General features: G+C 38.3%; 1 protein-coding gene across 1 annotated transcript; it reads right to left on the reverse strand.

Moving 5' to 3' along the window:
* Window positions 1-159: 159 nt before the first annotated feature.
* LOC121387478 (BPTI/Kunitz domain-containing protein 4-like) lies at window positions 160-21,276 on the reverse strand. Its single transcript, XM_041518612.1, has 9 exons — window positions 21,256-21,276; window positions 14,188-14,258; window positions 12,690-12,787; window positions 9,249-9,335; window positions 8,009-8,095; window positions 6,169-6,255; window positions 4,171-4,254; window positions 2,872-2,944; window positions 160-730 (listed from the first exon to the last, which is right to left on the reverse strand). Exons 2-9 carry the CDS (start codon window positions 14,246-14,248, stop codon window positions 558-560), a joined length of 750 nt encoding a protein of 249 aa, XP_041374546.1. The 5' UTR covers window positions 14,249-14,258; window positions 21,256-21,276; the 3' UTR covers window positions 160-557.
* Between the last annotated feature and the right edge of the window lie 3,565 nt (window positions 21,277-24,841).

The following is a 24,841-nucleotide window of genomic DNA, read 5'->3' on the forward strand; positions in this document are numbered from 1 at the left end:
CTCAGGGTATTTCATCATTTCAAAACCACTCAATTGTAATTTTCTCTAAATGTGTTACAGGTTTGTAGATTAACTAAACTTAGTGTTAATTTTCACGGATTGAAACTAGGGACTGTCCCTTTAACATTCCATATTAAGACACACACACAAAAACAAAACAAAAAACAAATCTTTATTATTATAATATGCAAGTACTACTGACATTCGTCAAGTTATTGATATGTCGTAGCAACGAAAGGTAAACTAATGACTATTCCAGAGACTGATATTCAATTATAAATTTTAACTCCAATTCCACAAACAAACTGTCATCTGTTATCTATTCAAAGACAAACACGCATTTCAGTTAGAAAGTTCAAACCATGTGTAATCAAGATTAAACGAAACTAGACAAAATAGGCACCTCTAAACTTTGAGAGATTTTTAAAACTTCCAAGGTGAGAGAGTTTGTTTTTAGTTTGTTTGTTTGTTTGTTTTTGTTGTTTTTAAAGAAGGGACAATAATTGCTGATGCCTTCTTCCCGCTAGTTGGAGGCGTTTTTCAGATCAGTTGCTTAGCTAGCCTCTGAATTTGCCACACGTTCTGTAGCACTGGAAGTAGCTAGAGAAGTTGTTCCCGTTTGGCTGACACCCTCCCCAGAAGAATCTCTGACACCTCCCTGTAGTCCGGTTGTAGTAGTAACGACGTATCGCTGCCCTGCAAGGCCCCACTTTCAGCGGTTCCTGGCAAACTGAAATCAAAGAGAAGAAAAGCAATCTTTAACGACACCCTCAGGCGTGGATTCAGGAGATAGGCGATATGGGTACGCACCCTCTTCTCTAAACTTCAAAGTGCCATCAAAAATATCTATAAAGCATGAGCTAATTCTAAATACCGTAGATGCCATTTTTAACACCGAACTCTCTCCCTTGTAAAGTCCTTGCTCCTACTCCTGCATTTCATCGCATCTGGTGTCTAATATAGCCGACGTTATTGCAACACTGCCCACCACAAGAACTACTATTTTTATATATGCATTTTCTCACAGACGGGATAGTACACCTTTAATAAAAACAAATCTCCCCCCCCCCCCCCCCCCCCCCCCCCCCTCTCATTTCAGGGGTTTGCTAGTGTTATCGGTTCAGCCAGCTAAACATGTTTTTACGCTATACATTAAACCGAATAACTGTTTTGAGAACCAGTCAAAATTAAGTTTGTAAACGCATAGCAAAAAGAAAAAAAGAAAAAAGCTGTCTGAACGTAGGCCTGAAGACCAGGCGCGTTTTAGATCGAGGGTTTTCGGGTGTCGAAACTAAGAAAATCATTATTTTTTAAATGTATTTTTCCGGGAGAGCGTGACCCGACCCCACATATATGTTTCGTCTGCCACAGTGTAGACCCCCACCCAAAACAAACATATATATTACTACTATACATATACATATACATGTATATATATTGTATGTGTGCTATAAGTTGAAGTTTGTTTTAAGTTTAAAATATAAATCTATGGATCACTTTAGTGTACTGAAGTTTATAATAAAAACAGACCCTTCCTTTTTTTCACGTCATAAAAGATATTTGCTAAACTTTCGTTGTTGAGTGTATATTTACCGTATGATTCATAATAACGTATATTGGTATACTACTACCACCCAACAGCCGTACTATCTATGAAGGAACTTATTTTATTTAACGACGCACTCAACACATTTTATTTACGGTTATATGATGTAAGACATACGGTTAAGGATCACACAGATATTGAGAGTGGAAACCCGCTGTCGCCAGTTTTCACTTTCATGTCAATTTACCCATTTTTGAGAGAGTTATGGCCCTTGAACATAGGCGATACCAAACAAACCTGCCAGCCGAGATGTGTGCCCATCCCTACGTTCAGCCAGCGAACGTTTCGCTAACGTTCGCGAACTCTTTGGTTGGTTACCTATGTGGCCATTTGGTTTAACGTGAAGCGTCTAGCGGACGTTTTTTCTACTCGGTCTGGCTGAACGAAGCCCAGGACCGTATATTTTAACCTCAACTGGATACGACGAAAATGAAGTTAACCTCGAATTTCACCTTTCTATCTAGAAATGATCAGTTACATAATTGTTATGTTTTTAGCATATGAGGCGGGAGTAGCTTAGTCGGTAGAGCCTGGGGTGAGTGGGCCGTAAATTCCAACCTCCTTGGCGAACACAAACACCTTCCCCCCGACCTAAGTAGTGCCCTACAACCGGTATAGCAAAGCGCGTGGTATGTGCTATCATGTCTGTGAAAAAATTGCATAAAAAAAGAGCCCTTTCTTCAAATGAAAAAAGAGGCGTGATCGATCTAGTATCTATCCCCGTCGGTGGGCCCATTGGGCTATTTCTCGTTCCAGCCAGTGCTCTACAACTTGTGTAACAAAGGCCGTGGTATGTACTATCCTGTCTGTGGGATGGTGCATATAGAAGATCCCTTGCTGCCAATCGAAAAGAGTAGCCCATGTGTGGTTTTTAATCATATGTCCGACGCAATATAACCGTAAATAAAATGTGTTGAGTGTGTCGTTAAATAAAACTTTTCATTCCTTCCTTCAAATGAAAAAATGGAGGTGGTTTACTCTGAAGTCAATGCGTCACAATTATCAAATGTTTGACATCCAATATATTAATCAATGTGCTCTAGTGGTGTCGTAAAACAAAACAAACTGAAGTTTTCAATATAGGGTGACCTCTATACTGTATATAGCCAGTTGCGAGAAGACCGAATACTCGCTAACAGATTGACTGGTACTATTGTCTTTTATCACATTAGATTCATCTAACAGTAGGCGTAATCTATTTTAGCGAGGGACAGCGTTCGTTGGCCCTCCTGAACCCGTATCAGATTTATCTATGAAAAACTTACCAGATCTGTTGGGAAGACAGACGCCCAGCGATCCTCTGCGTACACAGTGTTTACCCTTCGGACACACCTTTTTCTGAAAACAACAATATACGGGTAGTAGTAATTAATAGTTTACACTAGGTGTAACCTTTGTTTACACGGGGACGTTTTCTTTGTCTGAAAACAGCAATACACGGGTAGTATTAATACTTTATACTAGGTGTAACCCTTGTTTACACGGGGACGTTTTCTTTGTCTGAAAACAACAATACACGGGTAGTATTAATACTTTACACTAGGTGTAACCCTTGTTTACACGGGGACGTTTTGATGGAGTGTGGTGGCCGTACACTGGACTTTTCCACAGAAATACGACCGCCGTGCATATAGCCACTTCCATGTCAAGTGACATAGATGACGATGTTCATTGCGGTTGTATTTATGGAATTCATCTTTGTACGCAATATTTAGCATGATATATGTATGGTAATCAACTGAACCTGAGCACAAAAATACTTTTGGGCTTGTGTTGTTGTCTTGTGTATGCGTGTGCGTGTGTGCGCGTGCGCGTGTTGTGTGTGCGTAGTTTGGGGGTAGGTTGTTGAGAGGGGTGTGTGTGTTGGTTATCGTTTTTGTATTGTCTTGGGTTTTTTCTCTTTTTTTGGTCTGTTTTTTGTTTGATGGGTGTTAGGTTTTTTGTTTGTTTATCTTTTTACGTTTTTTTCTTTCTTCTTTTTTCTTTTTTCTCCCGCCTGTTTTCTTTTGTTTTGCTGTTGGCTGTTTTCATTTTCAATTTTTATGGTAACAATATGACGCAATAAAGTTAACATTTATTACATACCACTTAACTCTTAGAATTATGGTATGTACGTGTGTCGATTCACCTGTAAAGGACTACTAATAGTATACACTATGAGCGGGGAATTTATAGAACGAATTGGGAAATGTTTTATTCAAGGGGTACAAAACAATTCCAAAACGAGTTCCATAAATTGTATGTGGCATGGACACACGTTTTATTATTTATTATTTACAAACTAGGGCCTATAATTTTGCTTCACAATCGATGTTAATAATATTCAACGAGGTCAGTTAAAAATACTGAAGTACCATCAATAACGTTACATACATGTAGTAAAGAGTTACTATTTATTAATAGACAAAAACAACAACTATTGATTTATTTGTTTAACAATTTCACAAAACAGCTGCCGCATGCTTGCAGAATAAGTTGACAAGTGACGTCACAGGTGTACCATAAAATATAAGATATAGACTATAAGTAAGGTAATTATGTGAATAAATAAAATGTATACTAACCAAACAGGGATCAGGGTTTTTCCGTAAACATACTGCTCTTCCAAAACGAACATAGCACCGTGTTCCTGGGGGACATCTTTTGAACTAATCAAACAAAATAAAAACCTACAATAAACTATCTGAAAACAAAGTTAACAACATTATAATTCATTTTATTTCCTCTTTAGTTATTGCAATATACAGTATATATCTTCATTTAAGCCTTGAGCTTGCAATATTAAATGTAAAAAATATATATTTAAGTTAGTAGTTTATAGTTAAGATAGAGAGAGAGAGGTGGGGGGGGGGGGGGCTGTCATTTTTAAAGTGCGATGGCACAGTTGCTAGTAACATAATAAAATTAATCGACCATTACTGTATTCCATTATTCAAAGCGTCGAAAGCACATGCACAGCCCCATTGAAAAGTGAATTAATAACTGAAACACCCCACCCCACCCCACCCCAGCCCTCCTACTTTGCCATGGGTACAACACGTTTTCAAGAAACAAAAGCACGGAATATTTGTCTAGCGACACCCCAGCACATGTTTAACACTCGGCTAGTGTGTGAGAAAATAAAAGGAAGGAAGAAATGTTTTATTTAACGACGCACTCAACACATTTTATTTACGGTTATACGGTGTCGGACATATGGTTAAGGACCACACAGATATTGAGGGAGGAAACCCGCTGTCGCCCCTTCATGGGCTACTCTATTCGATTAGCAGCAAGGGATCTTCTATATGCACCATCCCATAGACAGGATAGCACATACCACGGCCTTTGGTGTACCAGTCGTGGTGCACTGGCTGGAACGAGAAATAGCCCAATGTGCCCACTGACGGCGATCGATCCCACACCGACCGTGCATCAAGCGATCGCTTTACCGCTGGGCCACGTCCCGCCCCTGAGAAAAGAAAAAGAAAGAAACCCACAAGAGAAACATCTTGCCACCATTTCCATGTAGATTAAAGAGTACTTGTCTGCAGTTATTTCCCTTTAAAGGCCACGGTAGGTATTGCACTGACCTTTTTCTTTCTTTCAACTTATTTTCGTGCTTATATCCAATTAAAGGGACATTCCTGAGTTTGCTGCAATGTTTAAGATGTTATCGACTAACAGAGACTTTTTGACGACTGTAATTACATATCAAATATATTTTTCTAAATAAAGTATTAGTCGCTGTATATTAAACGTGTTTCTGATCGTCCTAATATTTGTCGTAGGTTAAATTTCATTTTATTTCCTAAAAACTATTTTTTTCGTACGTACAAAATTAGTTTAAGACAAACTCCAGTTTGGGCTTCTATATATTTAATATGTATGTTTAATCGTAGAAATATTTTATTAGTCGGAAACATCTTACAATGCAGCAAACTCGGGAATGTCCCTTTAAGGTTCCAGCATGCTGTCCTGGGCACACACCTCAGCTATCCAGGCTGTCTGTCCAGGACAGTGGGTTAGTTGTTAGTTGTTAGTGGTTAGTGAGAGAGAAGAGGGTGTAGCGGTCTTACATCTACTCATTGAGTCGTTAAAACTCGCTCTGGATGGGAGCCAGTACCGGGCTGCGAACCCTGTACCTACCAGCCTTATGTTCGATGACTTAACCACCACACCACCGAGGTTGGTTGTAAAGCCGGGGTGGAATGTAACCCAATGTTAAAGCGCTCGCTTGATGTGCGTTTGGGCTTTTTCTCGTTCCAACCAAAGCACAATGACTGGTATATCAAAGACCAAGGTATGTGCTATCCTGTATGTGGGATGGTGCATATAAAAGATCCCTTGCGACTAATAGAAAACTGTAACAGGTTTCCTCTGTAAGACTGTAAGAATTGCCAAATATTTGACATCCAATAGCCGATTATTAATAAATCAATTTGTTCTAGTGATGTCGTTAAACAAAATAAACTTTAACTTTTTTTCCAAAACCTTATTAATATTAGTAACTATAGCATAATTATTTCAGTTTGGCGTCCAATTATAAACTTTCAAATATAACGTAAATACTACACACTAACCACACAGAGATTAATTGGATATCTTGGAACGCACACTGCTCTTCTTGAGATAACAATGCACCGTTTTCCAGCAACACATTTTGTATACTACAAAAACAGAAAATAAGCCAAAACAGTGATTAGTATAAAACAAGATACACTGATTTCGGAAATAGATAAAGAACTTCTTAAAATTAAATATACTTGCACGTTTCTTTAATGATAAATAAAAATCACACACGCACTCGCACACACATACACAAGTACACACACACATACATACATACACACACGCATAAACATACATTCACACCCACACGCACACACTCACAGACACACGCATAAACACACACACACGTGCGTACGTACATACATACATACACACACATTCACACTCACACACACACACACACACACACACACATATATCTACATACACACACGCGCACACATACGTCATGTATACACACACACACACACACACACGCACCCACTCTCTCTCACACACACACACACACTAAAACACATAATCACACACACACACACACACATACAAACACATACACATATATTCACACAGACACACACACACACACGCGCGCGCGCACACACACACATACTCGCACGCATGCACACACACTCACACCCATGCACGCACACACACGCACACGGACGCGCACACACACACACACACACACACACGTGCGCGCACACACACTCGCACGCATGCACACACACTCAATTCCATGCACGCACGCACACGGACGCACACACACACGCATATACACACACGCACGCACACGCACGCGCGCACACACACACACACGCACGCGCACGCACACTAATATTAACCATTGTAATCTGTCCTATTATTTACACATGTGTCGACTTCCCAGAACAGCGTGCTTGAACCTAAATTGGATTAAGCACAGCCATCAATCAATCAACAACCACCTGACTCGTACTTACATCGACTGAAGGTTCAAACACGACTGTCTTGGGGACATTCTCCAAGATTTCCCCAGTGGATGTGTCCAAGACCGGAGTGGGGGAGGGGGTGGGGGGTGGAGGTTATTTGTGGGGGGTGTTTGGTTACCGGCGTAATAAGGCTATGGAATTTAAAATTTAAAATTTGAATTAGAAGAGAATTATATATATGTTTAATGCATCATAATAACTAAATTTACAATTAGAATTAAAACAAAGCTGTTTCATGAATTAGTCTCAAATAGAGCGGGCAGCCAAAACCAAAAAATATATATTTGGACTTCATTCCATTCTAGGAGCGGGACGTAGTCCAGTGGTAAAGCGTTCGCTTGATGCGTGGTCGGTGTAGGATCGATCCCCGTCGGCGAGCCCATTGGGCCATTTCTCGTTCCAGCCAGTGCACCACGACTGGTATATGAAAGGCTGTGGTATGTGCTACCCTGTCTGTGGGATGATGCATATAAAAGATCCCTTGCTGCTAATCGGAAAGAGTAGCCCATGAAGTGGCGACAGCGGATTTCCTCTCTCATTATCTGTGGTCCTTAACCATATGTCTGACGCCATATAACCGTAATTAAAATGTGTTGAGTGTGTCGTTAAATAAAACATTTCCTTTCCATTCCAGTCCTTAACCCCAAAATTGCTATTTCAGCAGCCGTTTGTAGAAAGGTTTCCAGTGTTAGTTGTAACTTTAAGTTATCAGATAGATCCAGGGATATTAGGTTAAAATCCAAGTAAGATTAAAACATAGATTAGGTTAAATCAAAATACTTAATTTAAAATTAAATACTTTTATACAGATTATAAACATCAGGTGACAACTAATATCACACAAAACCTATAAACTACAGTTGAGATGCATGCGAGTACTTACATGACATGGATTAATCGGTGTTTTGTGTATACACACTCCCTTTCCAAAGCGAACAATACACCGTTTTCCTGCGGGACATTTTACACCCTAAAATAAAAGATTGAAAACATGGGCGGTCGTTCTTGTTTTATGCATTAAGAAACAATACTTTAAAAAACCCCAATAAAATGGGAAGACAATATTGTAGCTTTAAGTTTTAAATATATCTGTTAGGACGGAATAAACTGAAGATTTACAGAAGGTCATACCGAACAAGGACTCTGTGTGAGAGGTAAACATACACCTTTTCCAAAGCGAACGACGCACCGTTTTCCTCCGATACATAATATAGTCTAGAAAAACAGAAATCAAACAAAACACAGCGATTAGTACAAAAGAGTTACAATTAGTTTTGCTTAACGACAGCACCAGAGCACATTGATTTATTAATCATCGGCTATTGGATATGAAAGATTTGGCAATTTTGACATATAGTCTTAGAGAGGAAACCCGCTACATTTTTCCATTAGTAGCAACGGATCTTTTATATGCGCCATCCCACTGTCTCACAGACAGGATAGCACATACCACGGCCACTGATATACAAGCACTGGTTGGAACGAGAAATAGATCAATGGGCTTACCGTCGGGGATCAATCCCAGACCGACAGCACACTTAACACATGATATATGCACTAATTGTTTTAGCATGTCCTAAACAATTTACCTATGAAGTCTATTGCGCCAGCACAGTGTGCTTGAACATAAACTAGGTTGATCACAGTTTCTACGCGACAATTTACAGAACAGGGATTAAGCGAGTTTCTCAGTATGCACACACATTTTTTTTTATCTGGGCAAAATATTTATGAAATTTTATTTCATCTAGTACCACTGTATCAAATAGCCTTGTGCTTGAAATATGTAAAACAAGTACTCAAATTTTGTGCGGAACTAGGGTAGTCATACATGCTACCCGTTATCTCTGAAATGAGCATTTTTTTCTTATGTACTTTAAGGGTGAGTATGCCGATTGATACGCTTGATAGTTTTAGACACATATGTTACTATTGTTGTCTATGGCATTTGATTTGGTAGTATACATCCATAATGGTACTTTGCTCTCAAAAGAAAGATTTTTTTTACAGAGAACATCACGATAATATTTGTTAATCTACTCATCAGTAATACGCCTAGACAGTATAGATATGTTATACCATACGTATCTCTGCACAAAAAGAGTTTTGACATGAGTACTTACAGAACATGGATTAAGCGGATTTCTCAGTATGCACACTCCTTTTCCAAAACGAACAACACACCGTCTTCCAACGGAGCACTTCACAGTCTGAAATTTAATTTAAAAAAATATATTTTCTAAGTAAACCGCAAGTAGATAATTATCTATCTAAATACTCTCCAATCTTTTTAAACAGGTGGTTTCTTAATGCAAGATGTTTGGATAAATTTAAGGTAACGTTTATAGTCGAGGGTTGGGGTGGGTGGATGTGTGCATAACACAGGTCGGTTCATAATGTATTATTTGAGGAAACTTGAATACGTCTTCTTAAGACAGGGGTTGTTTAATACAGGTCAGTTTGCACTATTTTATACGATTGATGACAATAATATGGTGGTCTCTTATGACAGGTGATTGCTTAATGAAGGTCAATGAATTTTAACGATACTTCGCTATTAAAAGAAAGATCTTTTTACAGAGAAAACTACGATAATATGCGTTGATCTACTCAGCACCTTGACAATATAGAATATTTGATATCATACGTATCTCTGCTCAAGACTAATTCCAAAATAGAGTCGCGAGGTGAGCTGATCTAGACCACGATATATAGTTGACACTTCGTCTGTAGGAGCACTGTCAGTTTATCACCGGACTACAGGCTGGTAGGTACGGGGTTCGCAGCCCGGTACCGGCTCCAACCCAGAGCGAGTTCTTAAGAGCTCACTGGGTAGGTGTAAGGCCACTACACCCTCTTCTCTCTCACTAACCACTAACCAACTAACAGCTAACCTACTGTCCTGGACAGGCAGCCCAGATAGCTGAGGTGTGTGGTCAGGACAGCGTATTTGAACCATCATTGGATATAAGCACGAAAATAAGTTCAAATGAAATGAAATCTACATGTTCCGTAAATAAAGAATGTGCACACGGATATACATAAAGAATAATATTTTTACAAAAATATTGCTTAAATTATTTTCAGAGAGAAGTACCTAAGGCCAATGGCTTCCTGGTAAAAGTCTATTTTTACTTTAGATGATTTTGGAGACTACTAGACTAGTAAGGTTGTGACAAAGACAGGTGGATGTCAGAGGAGATTTCACATGATTACATACTACTTTCAGGAGTGGCGTGCTAAATATGAATATTGAAAATATTCCCGGGCAACAAAGAGTATACTTATATGTAATATAAACATTACGGAGGAAGGAAGGAAGGAAATGTTTTATTTAACGACATTTCCTTCCTTCCTTCCTTCCTTCCTTCCTTCCTTCCTTCCTTCTTCTGTAATGTTTATATTACATATAAGTAGGATGGATATACATTGGGCTATTTCTCGTTCCTGTCAGTGCTCCACAACTTGTGTAACAAAGACCGTGGTATGTACTATTCTGTCTGTGGGAGCGTGCATATAAAACATCCCTTGCTGCTAATCGGAAAAGAGTAGCCCATGAAGTGGCTACAGCGGGTTTCCTCTCTCAATATCTGTGTGGTCCTTAACCATATGTCTGACGCCATATAACCGTAAATAAAATGTGTTGAGTGCGTCGTTAAATAAAACATGTCCTTCCTTTCTTCCTTTTCTTTTAATTATACATTTTAGGTAATGTTTTTCAATATGATTGCCGCCGATTACATAATAGGGCTATGAGACAATGTCATGAAGGGAAAACAAAAGTCGAATGTGTGGAACGCACTACATTGGTATGATTTAGCATCCATGTTCAGCGCTGGAATTAACATGCATAATGCTATTTCATTTAGTATTCCTTTGTATCATCATCATCAAGTATAAGTGTTGGGTACTCGGGTCCGGGTTGAGTTTGACTCTCGAGTACTCGAGTCCAATATTTCGGACTCGTGGAGGCCCTAGTTAGGTCAGGTCAGGTCATAGAGCTTTACGTGCACATTCAGAACAAGCTGTTGTAGCGCACGCCAGGCCCTAGTTAGGTCAGGTCAGGTCATAGGGCTTTACGTGCACATTCAGAACAAGATGTTGTAGCGCACACCAGGCCCTGGTCAGGTCAGGTCAGGTCATAGGGCTTTACGTGCACATTCAGAACAAGATGTTGTAGCGCACGCCAGACCCTAGTTAGGTTAGGTCAGGTCAGGTCATAGGGCTTTACGTGCACATTCAGAACAAGATGTTGTAGCGCACGCCAGACCCTAGTTAGGTTAGGTCAGGTCAGGTCATAGGGCTTTACGTGCACATTCAGAACAAGATGTTGTAGCGCACGTCAGGCCCTAGTTAGCATCTTAAACTATTTATTGTCCATGGCCTTCGATGAACAAACGTATTACTCTATAGTCATCAAATCCAATATGCAACATTACACTTGTATTCATCTTCACAAGCCAATGTACTATTTCGTCTAACTAATGCAATAGTCAGACTTTACGTCGTGAAGGTTTAATTTATAAAGACTTCCCCTACCCACAAGATATATATATATATATATATATATATATATATATATATATATATATATATATATATATATATATATACATATATATCTTGTGTCGAGGTATGCATGCATTTTTCTGTTTTTCGTAAAATACACTGTGAGCTGCAACTGAACTACCAGGCTTACTAAATGTTCCCAATGTTGATCATTTGCGAAAGATGTAAGTAATGTGAGATTTAGCTATTAAAAAGTTGTAACAGCCAAACATAATACACTAAAATATAGTCAGCGCTTTTAATGATGCGTTATAATTATGCTTTTATTAAAGTGACAGACCCTAGTTATTAAACACTACGACGTATGTTTCACTTTTAGAGTCGTTTTTGTTTTTAATTATTGAAATCAGATATTACTTAGATTTTATTGATCAGATTATCCAATTCCATACATCCGAAGAGTTTCTCGTTATCCTGGTGTTTCTCATACAAAATGTATTATTAATATTTTTAAAAACGCACGTACCTCTTATGTACACGGTCTCTAGTCTTATTTTTAAGGGTATTTTCCCGTTTTAGTGTCACAGTATTGTTTGACTCTATTGTAACTTTATCCAAATGTGTTACAGGTTTGTAATGGTCAGTGTCTATTTTCACCAGTTGAAACTAGAGTCCGCGATTTTAGGGAGTTTTATTTAACAATGATCAGTTATCATATTCGTGTTATCATTTATTGCGTCTTTTCTACACCTGTAGTGAAGCGGTGATTTGATTATACCGGCCTCGGTCGTGTCGTTGTTAAGCCGTCGGACATAAGGCTGGTAGGTACAGGGTTCGCAGCCTGGTACTGGCTCCCACCCAGAGCGAGGTTTAACAATTCAATGGGTAAGACAACTACACCCTCTCTCTCTCTCTCTCACTATCCACTAACTCACTGTCCTGGACAGACATACTGAATAGATGAGATGTGTGCCCAGGACAGCGTGCTTGAACCTTAATTGGATATAAACACGAAAATAAATTGAAATGAATGAATGATTTGATTATTAACATACCCGACATGGATTTGGTGGGTGTACACAGTGACAGCCTTTTGGATTTCCAAACCGACAGCGGATTTTACAGAAATAGGATGAAGAAACTAAACCATCAGCTGAAAAAGCAAAGAGTGATTAGAAATTTCTTAAAGGTATTATCTCACCGAATCTCACCTTTTATAAACTATCCGACACAAACCTACAGTGCCTGTCAAGTAACCCATTCCCATATAGGGCCATACACTTGGACACCCCCCCCCCCCCCACACACACACACATACACACGCACACACACACCACACACACACACACACCACACACACACACGCCACACACACATACACATACATACACATACACACACACGCCACACACACATATCACACACACGCCACACACACACACACACACACACGTACACATACATACACACACACACACGCCACACACACACACGTGCCACACACACATACACACACATACACATACACACATACATACACACACAGACACACACACACACATACACATACATACACACACAGACACACACACACACACACACACACAGCATGTACACACACACGCACACACATACACACATACTCTCTCTCTCTCTCTCTCTCTCTCTCTCTCTCTCTCTCTCTCTCTCTCTCTCAGCATTGTCCCTTTGTACATTTCGTACCAGGTATAACCGAGCCTCTTGTCGTGCGTCATTAAGACAAATTAAGACGATTAGGTGTAATGCTAACTCAGACTACCAACTGTTACGACGGAGTTAACCAACTTGTCGATGCTAATAGCTGTAAAAAGCCCCGATGCGTTGCTAAACAGCTGTCTCTTTCATTTCCAGTGCACGGCTTTGTTTTGTTGTCCTGGATACTCTAAACAGCTGTCTCTTTCATTTCCAGTGCACGGCTTTGTTTTGTTGTCCTGGATACTCTAAACTCTGTTCTAGAACGCAGCCGAACTGTGGGTCCAGGCAGCTTGATTAAAGCTTAGCTGAATACATAGGTCGATGTCTTCACGAAGGTAAGTTATCACCATGGTAATCGGTAATCATCAACATCATGATCATCATCATGATCACCATCATCATCGACATCGTCATCATCATCATTATCATTACAATACTACTATTATCATCAACACCACCACCATCATCATCATCATGGTGACGATGATAATGTTTCCACCATCATCATTATTTCTATTTTCATCATAATAATTATCATTATCATCATCACCATCATCATCATCATCATCATCACCACCGTTGTCGTCATCATCATCATAATCATCATCGTCGTCGTCATCAGCATTGCCATCATCATTATCATCACCATCATTATTACCATAGTCATCATCATCATGACCATTAAAACCATCATCATCATCATCACATCATCATCGTCGTCGTCATCATCATCATCATCATCATCGTCATCATCATCGTCATCATCATCATCGTCGTCATGAACATCAACATTTTTAATATCAGTTTTGATAGTCATACCTTGACAGTTGACGAAAACCACCCATGAGCAGACGGCCAACAATAACTTGATACTGTCCATCGTCGTCTGCCTGCAATGTCAAACATGTCTATAGAGAATAATACACGAGTGCCGTAAGATACCAGTGGCGGATCCAGAAAATCCATTTAGGGGGCCCCAGTGACATGAGGTGGAATGCCAAGGGAACTTTTGGGGAGGTTTGGAGGGGGATCGTAAAAAAATGCAAATTAATATATAATAAAGTTATAACTATCGCAACATTTAGGGGGACCTGAGCCCCTGCCCCCCCCCCCCCCCCCCACCCCCCGATCCGTCTCTAGATACCATTTACCTGTTCAAAATGTATCTAACGAGCGAGTTGTGAGATAAATGGTATCTAACGGACACGAATGTATTATTCTATTTCTTACACATCCTCGAAAACCAAGTTTTAAGCAAATCATAACATCTTTTTCGATTAAAAGTTATCTACCGCCGTTGCACTTGTAGCTAACGTACACGTCACAGGCACATGTTTGTCAGGTTAACTATACGCCATAAGGTAATCGATTTCCACCGTATAGTTTTCCATTGGATGCATGGCCCTGGTAACCTGGTCATCACCTAGGAGCAGCCAGTCGTATGTCTTGAAATTGTTAACACACGTATGTGTGTAAACAACCATGTATTATCAAGAATCATGCATGATGTTCTCATCAACTGGTGTGTAAGAAAACTAGTTTAACTTTAGTACGACCACAGTGGCTTACGTTTGGCTCGAAACGCAATACTCATATTCTGACGGCGGGACGTAACCCAGTGGTAAAGAACCAATCCCCGACGGTGGCTCATTGGGCTATTTCTCGTTCTAGCCAGTGCACTACGAGTGATATATCAAAGGCCGCGGCATGGGCTGTCCTGTCTGTGGGATGATGCATATAAAAGATCCCTTGATATTGTGGGAAAATGTAATGGATTTCTTCTCTAAGACTATATGTCAAAATTACCAAATGTTTGACATCCAATAAATCAATGTGTTCTAGTCGTGTCGTTTAAAAAAACACAACAACAACCAAAACAGTAAAACATGCAAATATTTGTGATATGTTAATGTACTATAGTTAATTAATCAGTACCTTAGACGGACTAGGAAATGCACAAATACTTTTTTTTTTAAATTCCAACCATAGCATCACGGTAGGAATAACAAAGGCTGTGGTATGTGCTATCATGTCTGGGATGGTGCATATAAAAGATCCCTTGCTACTAATGGATTTTTTTCTACCGGCTTTCCTGTCTAAGACTATATGTAAAAAGTGTTCGACATGCAATAGTCGATGATTACTAAATCAATGTGCTCTAGTGGAGTGGTGTCGTTAAACAAAACAAACAAACTTTAACTATGTTTCTTTCTTCGTTTTACCATTGGGCTATTACTCGCTCCAGCCAGTGCACCACAACTGGTATATCAAAGGCCGTGGTATGCGTTATCCTGTCTGTGGGATGGTGCATATCAGGGCCGTACCCTGACCAAAATCCATGGGGGGGGGGGGGCACTAAATTTTATAAATAATTTTTAACATACTATAAAGTTTAAACATTTCTATGCTATTACTGGAGATATATATAAAAAAAAAAAAGGACAAGATTATCGGGTAGGGGGGGGAAGCTGCCCCCCCAGCCCCCCAGCCCCCCCGCCCCCCCCCCCCCCCCCCCCCCCCCCCCCCCCCGGAGGGTACGGCCCTGCATATAAAGGATCCTTTGCTACTAATGGAACAAAAAATGTAGCTGCTTTCCTCTCTTAAACTATATGTAAAAATTACCGAATATTCGACATCCAGTAGTCGATGAGTAATAAATGAATGTGCTCTAGTGGTGTCGTTAAACAAAACAAACTTTAACTTTAAATATTGATTTAATTGATTAAAATACCATCAGTATCAATAAATTCCTAATTGTATTTAGTGTACAGCTGTTATGTTAGAGAAATAGTTGAAAACACGAATCTGTTCAAATGAATGTTCTGTAGAGTAGAATTATTTCATTTCATTTAGTGTACAGCTGTTATGTTAGAAATAGTTGAAAACACGAATCTACACAAACGAATGTTCTGTAGAGTAGAATTATTTCATTTCATTTAGTGTACAGCTGTTATGTTAGAAATAGTTGAAAACACGAATCTGTTCAAATGAATGTTCTGTAGAGTAGAATTATTTCATTTTATTTAGTGTACAGCTGTTATGTTAGAAATAGTTGAAAACACGAATCTACACAAACGAATGTTCTGTAGAGTAGAATTATTTCATTTCATTTAGTGTACAGCTGTTATGTTAGAAATAGTTGAAAACACGAATCTGTTCAAATGAATGTTCTGTAGAGTAGAATTATTTCATTTTATTTAGTGTACAGCTGTTATGTTAGAAATAGTTGAAAACACGAATCTACACAAACGAATGTTCTGTAGAGTAGAATTATTTCATTTCATTTAGTGTACAGCTGTTATGTTAGAAATAGTTGAAAACACGAATCTGTTCAAATGAATGTTCTGTAGAGTAGAATTATTTCATTTTATTTAGTGTACAGCTGTTATGTTAGAAATAGTTGAAAACACGAATCTACACAAACGAATGTTCTGTAGAGTAGAATTATTTCATTTCATTTAGTGTACAGCTGTTATGTTAGAAATAGTTGAAAACACGAATCTGTTCAAATGAATGTTCTGTAGAGTAGAATTATTTCATTTTATTTAGTGTACAGCTGTTATGTTAGAAATAGTTGAAAACACGAATCTACACAAACGAATGTTCTGTAGAGTAGAATTATTTCATTTCATTTAGTGTACAGCTGTTATGTTAGAAATAGTTGAAAACACGAATCTACACAAACGAATGTTCTGTAGAGTAGAATTATTTCATTTTATTTATTTTTATTTTATTTCATTTACGGGCAGGACGTAGCCCAGTGGTAATGCGCTCGCTCGATGCGCTGTCGGTCTGGTATCGATCGCCGTCGGTAGGCCCATTGGGATTTTTTTCGTTCCAGCCAGTGCACCACGACTGACATATCAAAGGCCGTGGTATACTATCCTGTCTGTGGGAAAGTGCATATAAAATATCCCTTGCTGTATTAGAAAAAAAATGTACCGGTGTAAAAGGAACGCAGGTCCGTAGGACCTCGGGTTCTAGGAACAGTAGTCCTATCGGACCTCCATAGCTTAGGAACCATAGTCCTACCCGGACTTTCATACCTGGTTTATGTTTACGTTGTTTTTATTCTAGGACTTGTATTCCTACCGGACTTAAATTACTTCCAGTGACAGAAATACTAGTCCGGCAAATTAGATGTCCGTTTGTTATACTCTGCAATTTGCACGAGCTGTCAGAAAGACACGAGAGAAAAAAAGTGAGGTTTTGGCAGCCTTCCCTCGTAGTGTGATGGATATGTGTACGAGTCTCTTAAGATTATTGTGGGTTCAAATCTATCAAAAAAATATTTTTAAGTTTGAGTATCAACTTAATATTTTTTTTACGTCATAGACTTGTTGATCAGACACATGAGTGAATTTTTGTAATCGTCTTACATTTTTGTTAGCATATTGAAGTAGGACGAATATCTTGCTATTTTCAAAAGTATATAATGCAACTACAGATATAAAGTAGGCTATATATGGTCATGTGTTCAAAACGAAAAAATGCATGAAAACCCCCCAACAAAACAATATGTAGCCCAAAATTGTTTTAAAAACATATACATTATGTAAATAAAAACGAGTAACTAAAAAAACCCTTAACATTTGGAGAACAACAAAAGACAATTTCTATATACACCAACATAATTTTTAATAATATGTTTTATAAGTTTATATTTTGACAGTAAGTCACAATCCGATTAATTGCGATTTTCTTAATTTTTGTCCGATCGGACTTCCATTCCTCGGAATTCTAGTCTGTGGGACTTGCATTCCTAGGAATTTAAGTCTATGGGACGTGCATTCCGAGGAATGTAAGTCCGTGGGACTTTTATTCCTGGTACTCCTAGTCCACAAGACTTTCAATCCTAGTATTCCTAGTCCTCTGGAATTTATTTCCGATATTTTGCTTATGATTCCTAAACATCCCTGAAATAAAACTTTGAACACTGAACTTAGTTCTAGTAATTAGTACTAATAACTAGTACTATAATGACCACTTACTACAATATAAAAATAACAGGAATAATAAGCATGAACAATTGCCTTTTATTGATGAAAAATTAAAAATAGCATCAGAACACTTGAAATTAATTATCACTTACTGCCTAATGGCAGTTTTGACCATCATAAGCATAAGAGAGGAGTTGGGGAAAGGGTCTCTGTATTATTATATCTGTCCGTTAAGGAACATCATAAGCTTTTGAGACTGGGTCGGGGGAGGGGGCACTCCCCCAAGTGCTGGTGGGGGGGGGGGGGGGGGGCAATGGACACGATCGGGCAAAATGAGCTAGCCTGAAATCTTCACAATTTTTTTTCATCATTCTACTCACAATATTAGTTGTAATCCATGTAAAAATGCAGACTGATTTGTTTGGAATCCTATATAGCGTCTTGGTAGTAATGCGAATATAAATATACGTTGTGTTCCAGATTCGGACATTTTCGTTTCATTCGGGCAATAAAAATCAGCCTGCCCCCCCCACCCCCACCCCACCCCCACTCCCAAAAAGGGAACCCGAATGTCTATTGTAACCAAAACTTTCAAGTGTAAAAGTTTAGTTAGTCTGTTTAAAAGGATCTTTGTAAATTGTGTGCGCATTTTATTGACAGTATGATAATTGTTCAGGAGTTGCTGTTTTGTTTTAGTCGGTGTAGTAGCCCAATGAGCTGCTAAAATCCACTCTTAGTCATTGATATTTCTATTAATTGATAAACCGTAATACAAACCATTTAACATATTTTTGTATCGATGGTTGGTTGGGACTAAGATATCAGAGTCCAGAGTCTGATATGCCATATGTTAGACCAAATTAATGTTTGAAAATGAGCAAAATTAACAAAACAGGCACATGTTCAGTAAGTTATGCAGGGGAGGGGGGTCTAGACTGTGGCAAGTAGAAATTTGCTTTGAAGAGGGGTGTTTAGACCACGCCACCCCACCCCACACCCTATGTACACGTACCTGCAACATTAATGACAACAAGGCACAAATTTAAAATTATATAATAACAAGATAATTTATATAACGCAAATATCACAATTTTATAGTTGAATTATTATTAATATTATTATCAAATACCAGTACATGATGTCTAACAGATAACTGTGTTGGTATATCATATGGGCAAGTTATACTTATTTGCGAGTACTAATACATGCTTCGGATTATGGAAAATCATTTCGAGTTACATTTAAATGTTTAAACATTTATTAGTTGGAACAACACGCAATGAATACAGGCCTTGGTTCTACTCATTTAATAAGGTCAGCAAAATGTGTACATACTCTTGCAAATGAAATAAATGGAAAATATTGTCTTTTTAATGATTGTAATTACATATCAAATATATTTTTCTGCATAAAATATTAGTGGCTGTATATTAAACGTGTTTCTGATCGTTTTAATATTTGTACTAGGTTAAATGTCATTTTATTTCCTAAAATATATTTTTTTCGTACGTACGAAATTATTTGAAAACAAAATCAAGTATGGGCTTCTTACAAATATTAAGACAACCAGAAACACATTGAATATACAGACACTGATATTCTAAACAAGAAAATGTATTTAATATGTAAGTTTAATCGTAGAAATATTTTATTAGTAGAAAACATCTTACAATGCAGCAAACTCGGGAATGTCCCTTTAATTAAATAAACCAGAAAGGAAACTGCTTTTCGTTTTGAATAAATGAATGAATGAATGAATGAATGTTTAACGACACCCCAGCACGAAAAACATACATCGGATATTGGGTGTCAAACTATGGTAATGCAAATAAATAAAGTGATGATCAACATCAATATAAAAATTCAAGATTTAAACAAAAACAGTGTAAAGAACTGTGCAAAAACACAAATATCACAGAGAGACGTAGCCCAGTGGTACAGCGCTCGCTTGATACGCGGTCGGTTTGGGTTCGATCCCCGTCGGTGGGCCCATTGGGCTATTTGTCGTTCCAGCCAGTGCACCACGACTGGTATATCAAAGGCCGTGGTATGTGTTATCCTGTCTGTGGGATGGTGCATATACAATATCCCTTGCTGCATTAGGAAAAATGTAGCGGGTTTCCTGTGATGACTACGTGTCAGAATTATCAAATGTTTGACATCCAATATCCGATGATTGATTAATCGATGTGCTCCAGTGGTGTCGTTAAACAAAACAAACTAATGACTACGTGTCAGAATTACCACATATTTAACATCCAATAGCCGATGATTAATTCACCACTGTGTTCTAGTGGTGTCGTTAAACAAAACAAACTTTTTTTCATTTCGTTTATACTTATGTCCGTACTTATATCGAATTAAGATTCTGGGCATACATCTCAGCTATCTGGGCTATCTGTCCAGTACAGTGTGTTAGCGGTTCGTGTTGTTATTTTTGTTAGACGAATCTACACGGATATATTATATTCTATACAATATTTATAATACGTTGTCATTCTTTATTTCTTGAGTACATGTATCTATGTTTCTTTGGAGTAGGACGGGTCGGAGCCTAGTGGTAAAGCGTCCGCTTGATGCGCTGTCGTTTTAGGATCGATCTCCGTTGGTGGGCCCATTGGGCTATTTCTCATTCCATCCAGAGCGCCAGGACTGGTATATAAAAGGCCGTGGTATGTGCTATCCTGTCTGTGGAAAAATGCATATAAAAGATCCCATGCTGTATTAGAAAACATGCAGCGGGTTTCCTCTGATGACTACTTGTCAGAATGACCAAATGTTTGACATTTAATAGGCAATGATTAATTAATCAATGTGCTCTAGTTGTGTGGTTAAACAAAACAAACAAACTTTAACTATGTTTCTTTCTTCGTTTTAACAAGTTATTTCTATTAATGATATAACTCTTGACTTAGACTCCCATTACAACCTAAAATAATAAACCTACCTTTTCTCTCTCAACTCTGGCGACTAAATGTTGTTTATTTTCTCATTTTTATTTTATACCTTCACATCCAGGACGTATGTTACCACGACGACGCTTCTGTAATATAAAATATTTCAATCACAGTGCCGGGGGTAATAAAATCAGGGAAAAAACACAACAATTATACAACTATCTTCGTTGTAGCGATAATATCTGGGTGCGTAGCGCTGCGACTGGGCGCCGTTAATTTAATGACCTTGGTTAGTATCCTTAAAACGTCTTCTGTGTCAATCGGCCATTAAATTTCCAAGTCTATGTTATTATCTATTCAGTACTCCCGGATGCAAAGTGTCCTCGACAAAGAAAGGCATTTTTAATAAATCAGCTCCTCCTGAGTTTTTTTTTCTTCTTCTTATTATTATTATTATTTTAACCTGGATATAACTCCAGCTTCAGCCGTGGTATGTGCTTTCCTGTCGGTGGGAAAGTGCATATAAAAGATCCCTTACTGCATTTGGAAAATGCGTATTTCCTCTGTTGACTACGAGTCAGAATTATTAAATGTTTGACATTCAATTGCCAATGATTAATTAATCAATGTGTTCTACTTGTGTTGTTAAACCAAACAAACTTCTTCTTATAAATATGTATGTATTTTTCGGCACAATAAAAATGTATATTTCACATATAAAACTGGAACACTCCTCAGAGTGTACGTATTTTGTGGATGGCACCAGGTATGATTATTATATTGCCATCAAAATTGATCGTAGGGCTAGTTACGATAATATTTAATATTAACAATTTATGAATATAGTCTATATTATTTTCATATCATATTGAACCTGGGTTCAGGTAAGCTGTTATTGTGATACAACTCTACTGTTAGCCTAGAAATCGGTCAAGAACGTATGAAGACTGTATTACATATATTATTTCTTCCAAGGCTATGTTATTATCTATTCAGTACTCCCGGATACAAAGTGACCTCAACAAACAAATGCATTATTTATAAATCAGCCCACCTGGGTTTATTTTTTCTTATTATTTTTTTTTTTTTAACCAGGATATAACTCCAGCTTCAGAGATGTGGGGCAGTGATATTCCTTTCGCGTTTCCGATACTTATGCATATTATTTTTTAAAACCTATTAGACACCTGAAAAGATAAACGTTGTCAAAGGGGCCATCCATAAAGTAGATATGCACACAATCTGAGATTTTATACACCTTTTGTACGTTTGATCATTACCCCCGCACCCCGTCATGTACGTCCATCTTTCACACTGAAAACTACACTGTATTGTATATATACACTAGAAACAATTCATTAACAGATTGGCATGTGTACTGCCAGGGACACCTGCCCCCTCCCCCCACTACGCTCTTCATATAATACATGGCGTGTGTTATTATATTGTATATATACTAGAAACAATTAATTAACAGATTGGCATGTGTACTGCCAGGGACACCTCCCCCACCCCCCACTACGCTCTTCATATAATACATGGCGTGTGTTATTATATTGTATATACACTAGAAACAATTAATTAACAGATTGGCATGTGTACTGCCAGGGACACCTGCCCCCTCCCCCCACTACGCTCTTCATATAATACATGGCGTGTGTTATTATATTGTATATACACTAGAAACAATTAATTAACAGATTGGCATGTGTACTGCCAGGGACACCTGCCCCCTCCCCCCACTACGCTCTTCATATAATACATGGCGTGTGTTATTATATTGTATATACACTAGAAACAATTAATTAACAGATTGGCATGTGTACTGCCAGGGACACCTGCCCCCTCCCCCCCACTACGCTCTTCATATAATACATGGCGTGTGTTATTATATTGTATATACACTAGAAACAATTAATTAACAGATTGGCATGTGTACTGCCAGGGACACCTGCCCCCACCCCCCACTACGCTCTTCATATAATACATGGCGTGTGTTATTATATTGTATATACACTAGAAACAATTAATGAACAGATTGGCATGTGTACTGCCAGGGACACCTGCCCCCTCCCCCCACTACTCTCTTCATATAATACATGGCGTGTGTTATTATATTGTATATACACTAGAAACAATTAATTAACAGATTGGCATGTGTACTGCCAGGGACACCTGCCCCCACCCCCCACTACGCTCTTCATATAATACATGGCGTGTGTTATTATATTGTATATACACTAGAAACAATTCATTAACAGATTGGCATGTGTACTGCCAGGGACACCTGCCCCCTCCCCCCACTACGCTCTTCATATAATACATGGCGTGTGTTATTATATTGTATATTATTACCATGCATGTATTACCCATTTACTATGGAGTTTTATTGATTCTATTCTGACGCATCTTACCATTACCCGCAATGTGCACATTATATTATTTTATTTATAAATATGTGTGGGTGCGGGATTTGTCTCAGTCGGTTGAACGCTCGCCTGAGGTGCATGCGTCGCAGGATCGAACCACCTCAGTGAATCCGATCAACAGATTTTTTGGTCTCGTTCCAAGCAGTGCAAAACAACTGGTTAAAGGCCGTGTTATGTGCTTTCCTGTCGGTGGGAAAGTGCATATAAAAGATCCCTTGCTGCATTTGGAAAATGCGTATTTCCTCTGTTGACTACGCGTCAGAATTACCAAATGTTTGACATCCAATTGCCAATGATTAATTAATCAATGTGTTCTAGTTGTGTTGTTAAACCAAACAAACTTCTTCTTATAAATATGTATGTATTTTTCGGCACAATAAAAATGTATATTTTTCATATAAAACTGGAACACCCCTCAGAGTGTACGTATTTTGTGGATGGCACCAGGTATGATTATTATATTGCCATCAAAATTGATCGTAGGGCTAGTTACGATAATATTTAATATTAACAATTTATGAATATAGTCTATATTATTTTCATATCATAGTGAACCTGGGTTCAGGTAAGCTGTTATTGTGATACAACTCTACTGTTAGCCTAGAAATCGGTCAAGAACGTGTGTTAAAATGTTGGGCGTCTTGGAGGAAAAGAAAGGAATGTGTGGGCTACGTTAGACTGGTTTATACGCTTCATCGCGGTAACTCATACATGTCCACGCCGCGAACCAATCAAATAGTTCGTGAACGTTAGCGAAACATAAGCAGGCTGAACTTGTAGTAGCTTAACGACAGCTCAGCATATTTTTTTTAAAGGGGCTGTCTCAAAATTGCATTTAATGTCCAAATTTATGTATTAATTTTTGCTTTGAAATGTAAAGATTATATCAATATGCTCCTAAAAATATTCAACAAATAACTGCATTTATTGGTAGAAAAGTGAATAAGCCGACGCTTATGCCTATGATCCGGTTAAAAGTTAGTCATGAAAACAGCGCACAGCACGTACACATCCTATTTACAATTATAAATCCCACGGTACAGTAAACAAGAAATTTTATTTCAGTCCGTTTTGCAGTCCATGTATTTTGAAGACTCTGTATTACATATATTATTACTTCCAAGTCTATGTTATTATCTATTCAGTACTCCCGGATACAAAGTGACCTCGACAAACAAATGCATTATTTATAAATCAGCCGACCTGG

Source organism: Gigantopelta aegis, chromosome 13 (assembly GCF_016097555.1).
Source record: "Gigantopelta aegis isolate Gae_Host chromosome 13, Gae_host_genome, whole genome shotgun sequence".
NCBI lineage: Eukaryota > Metazoa > Mollusca > Gastropoda > Neomphalida > Peltospiridae > Gigantopelta > Gigantopelta aegis.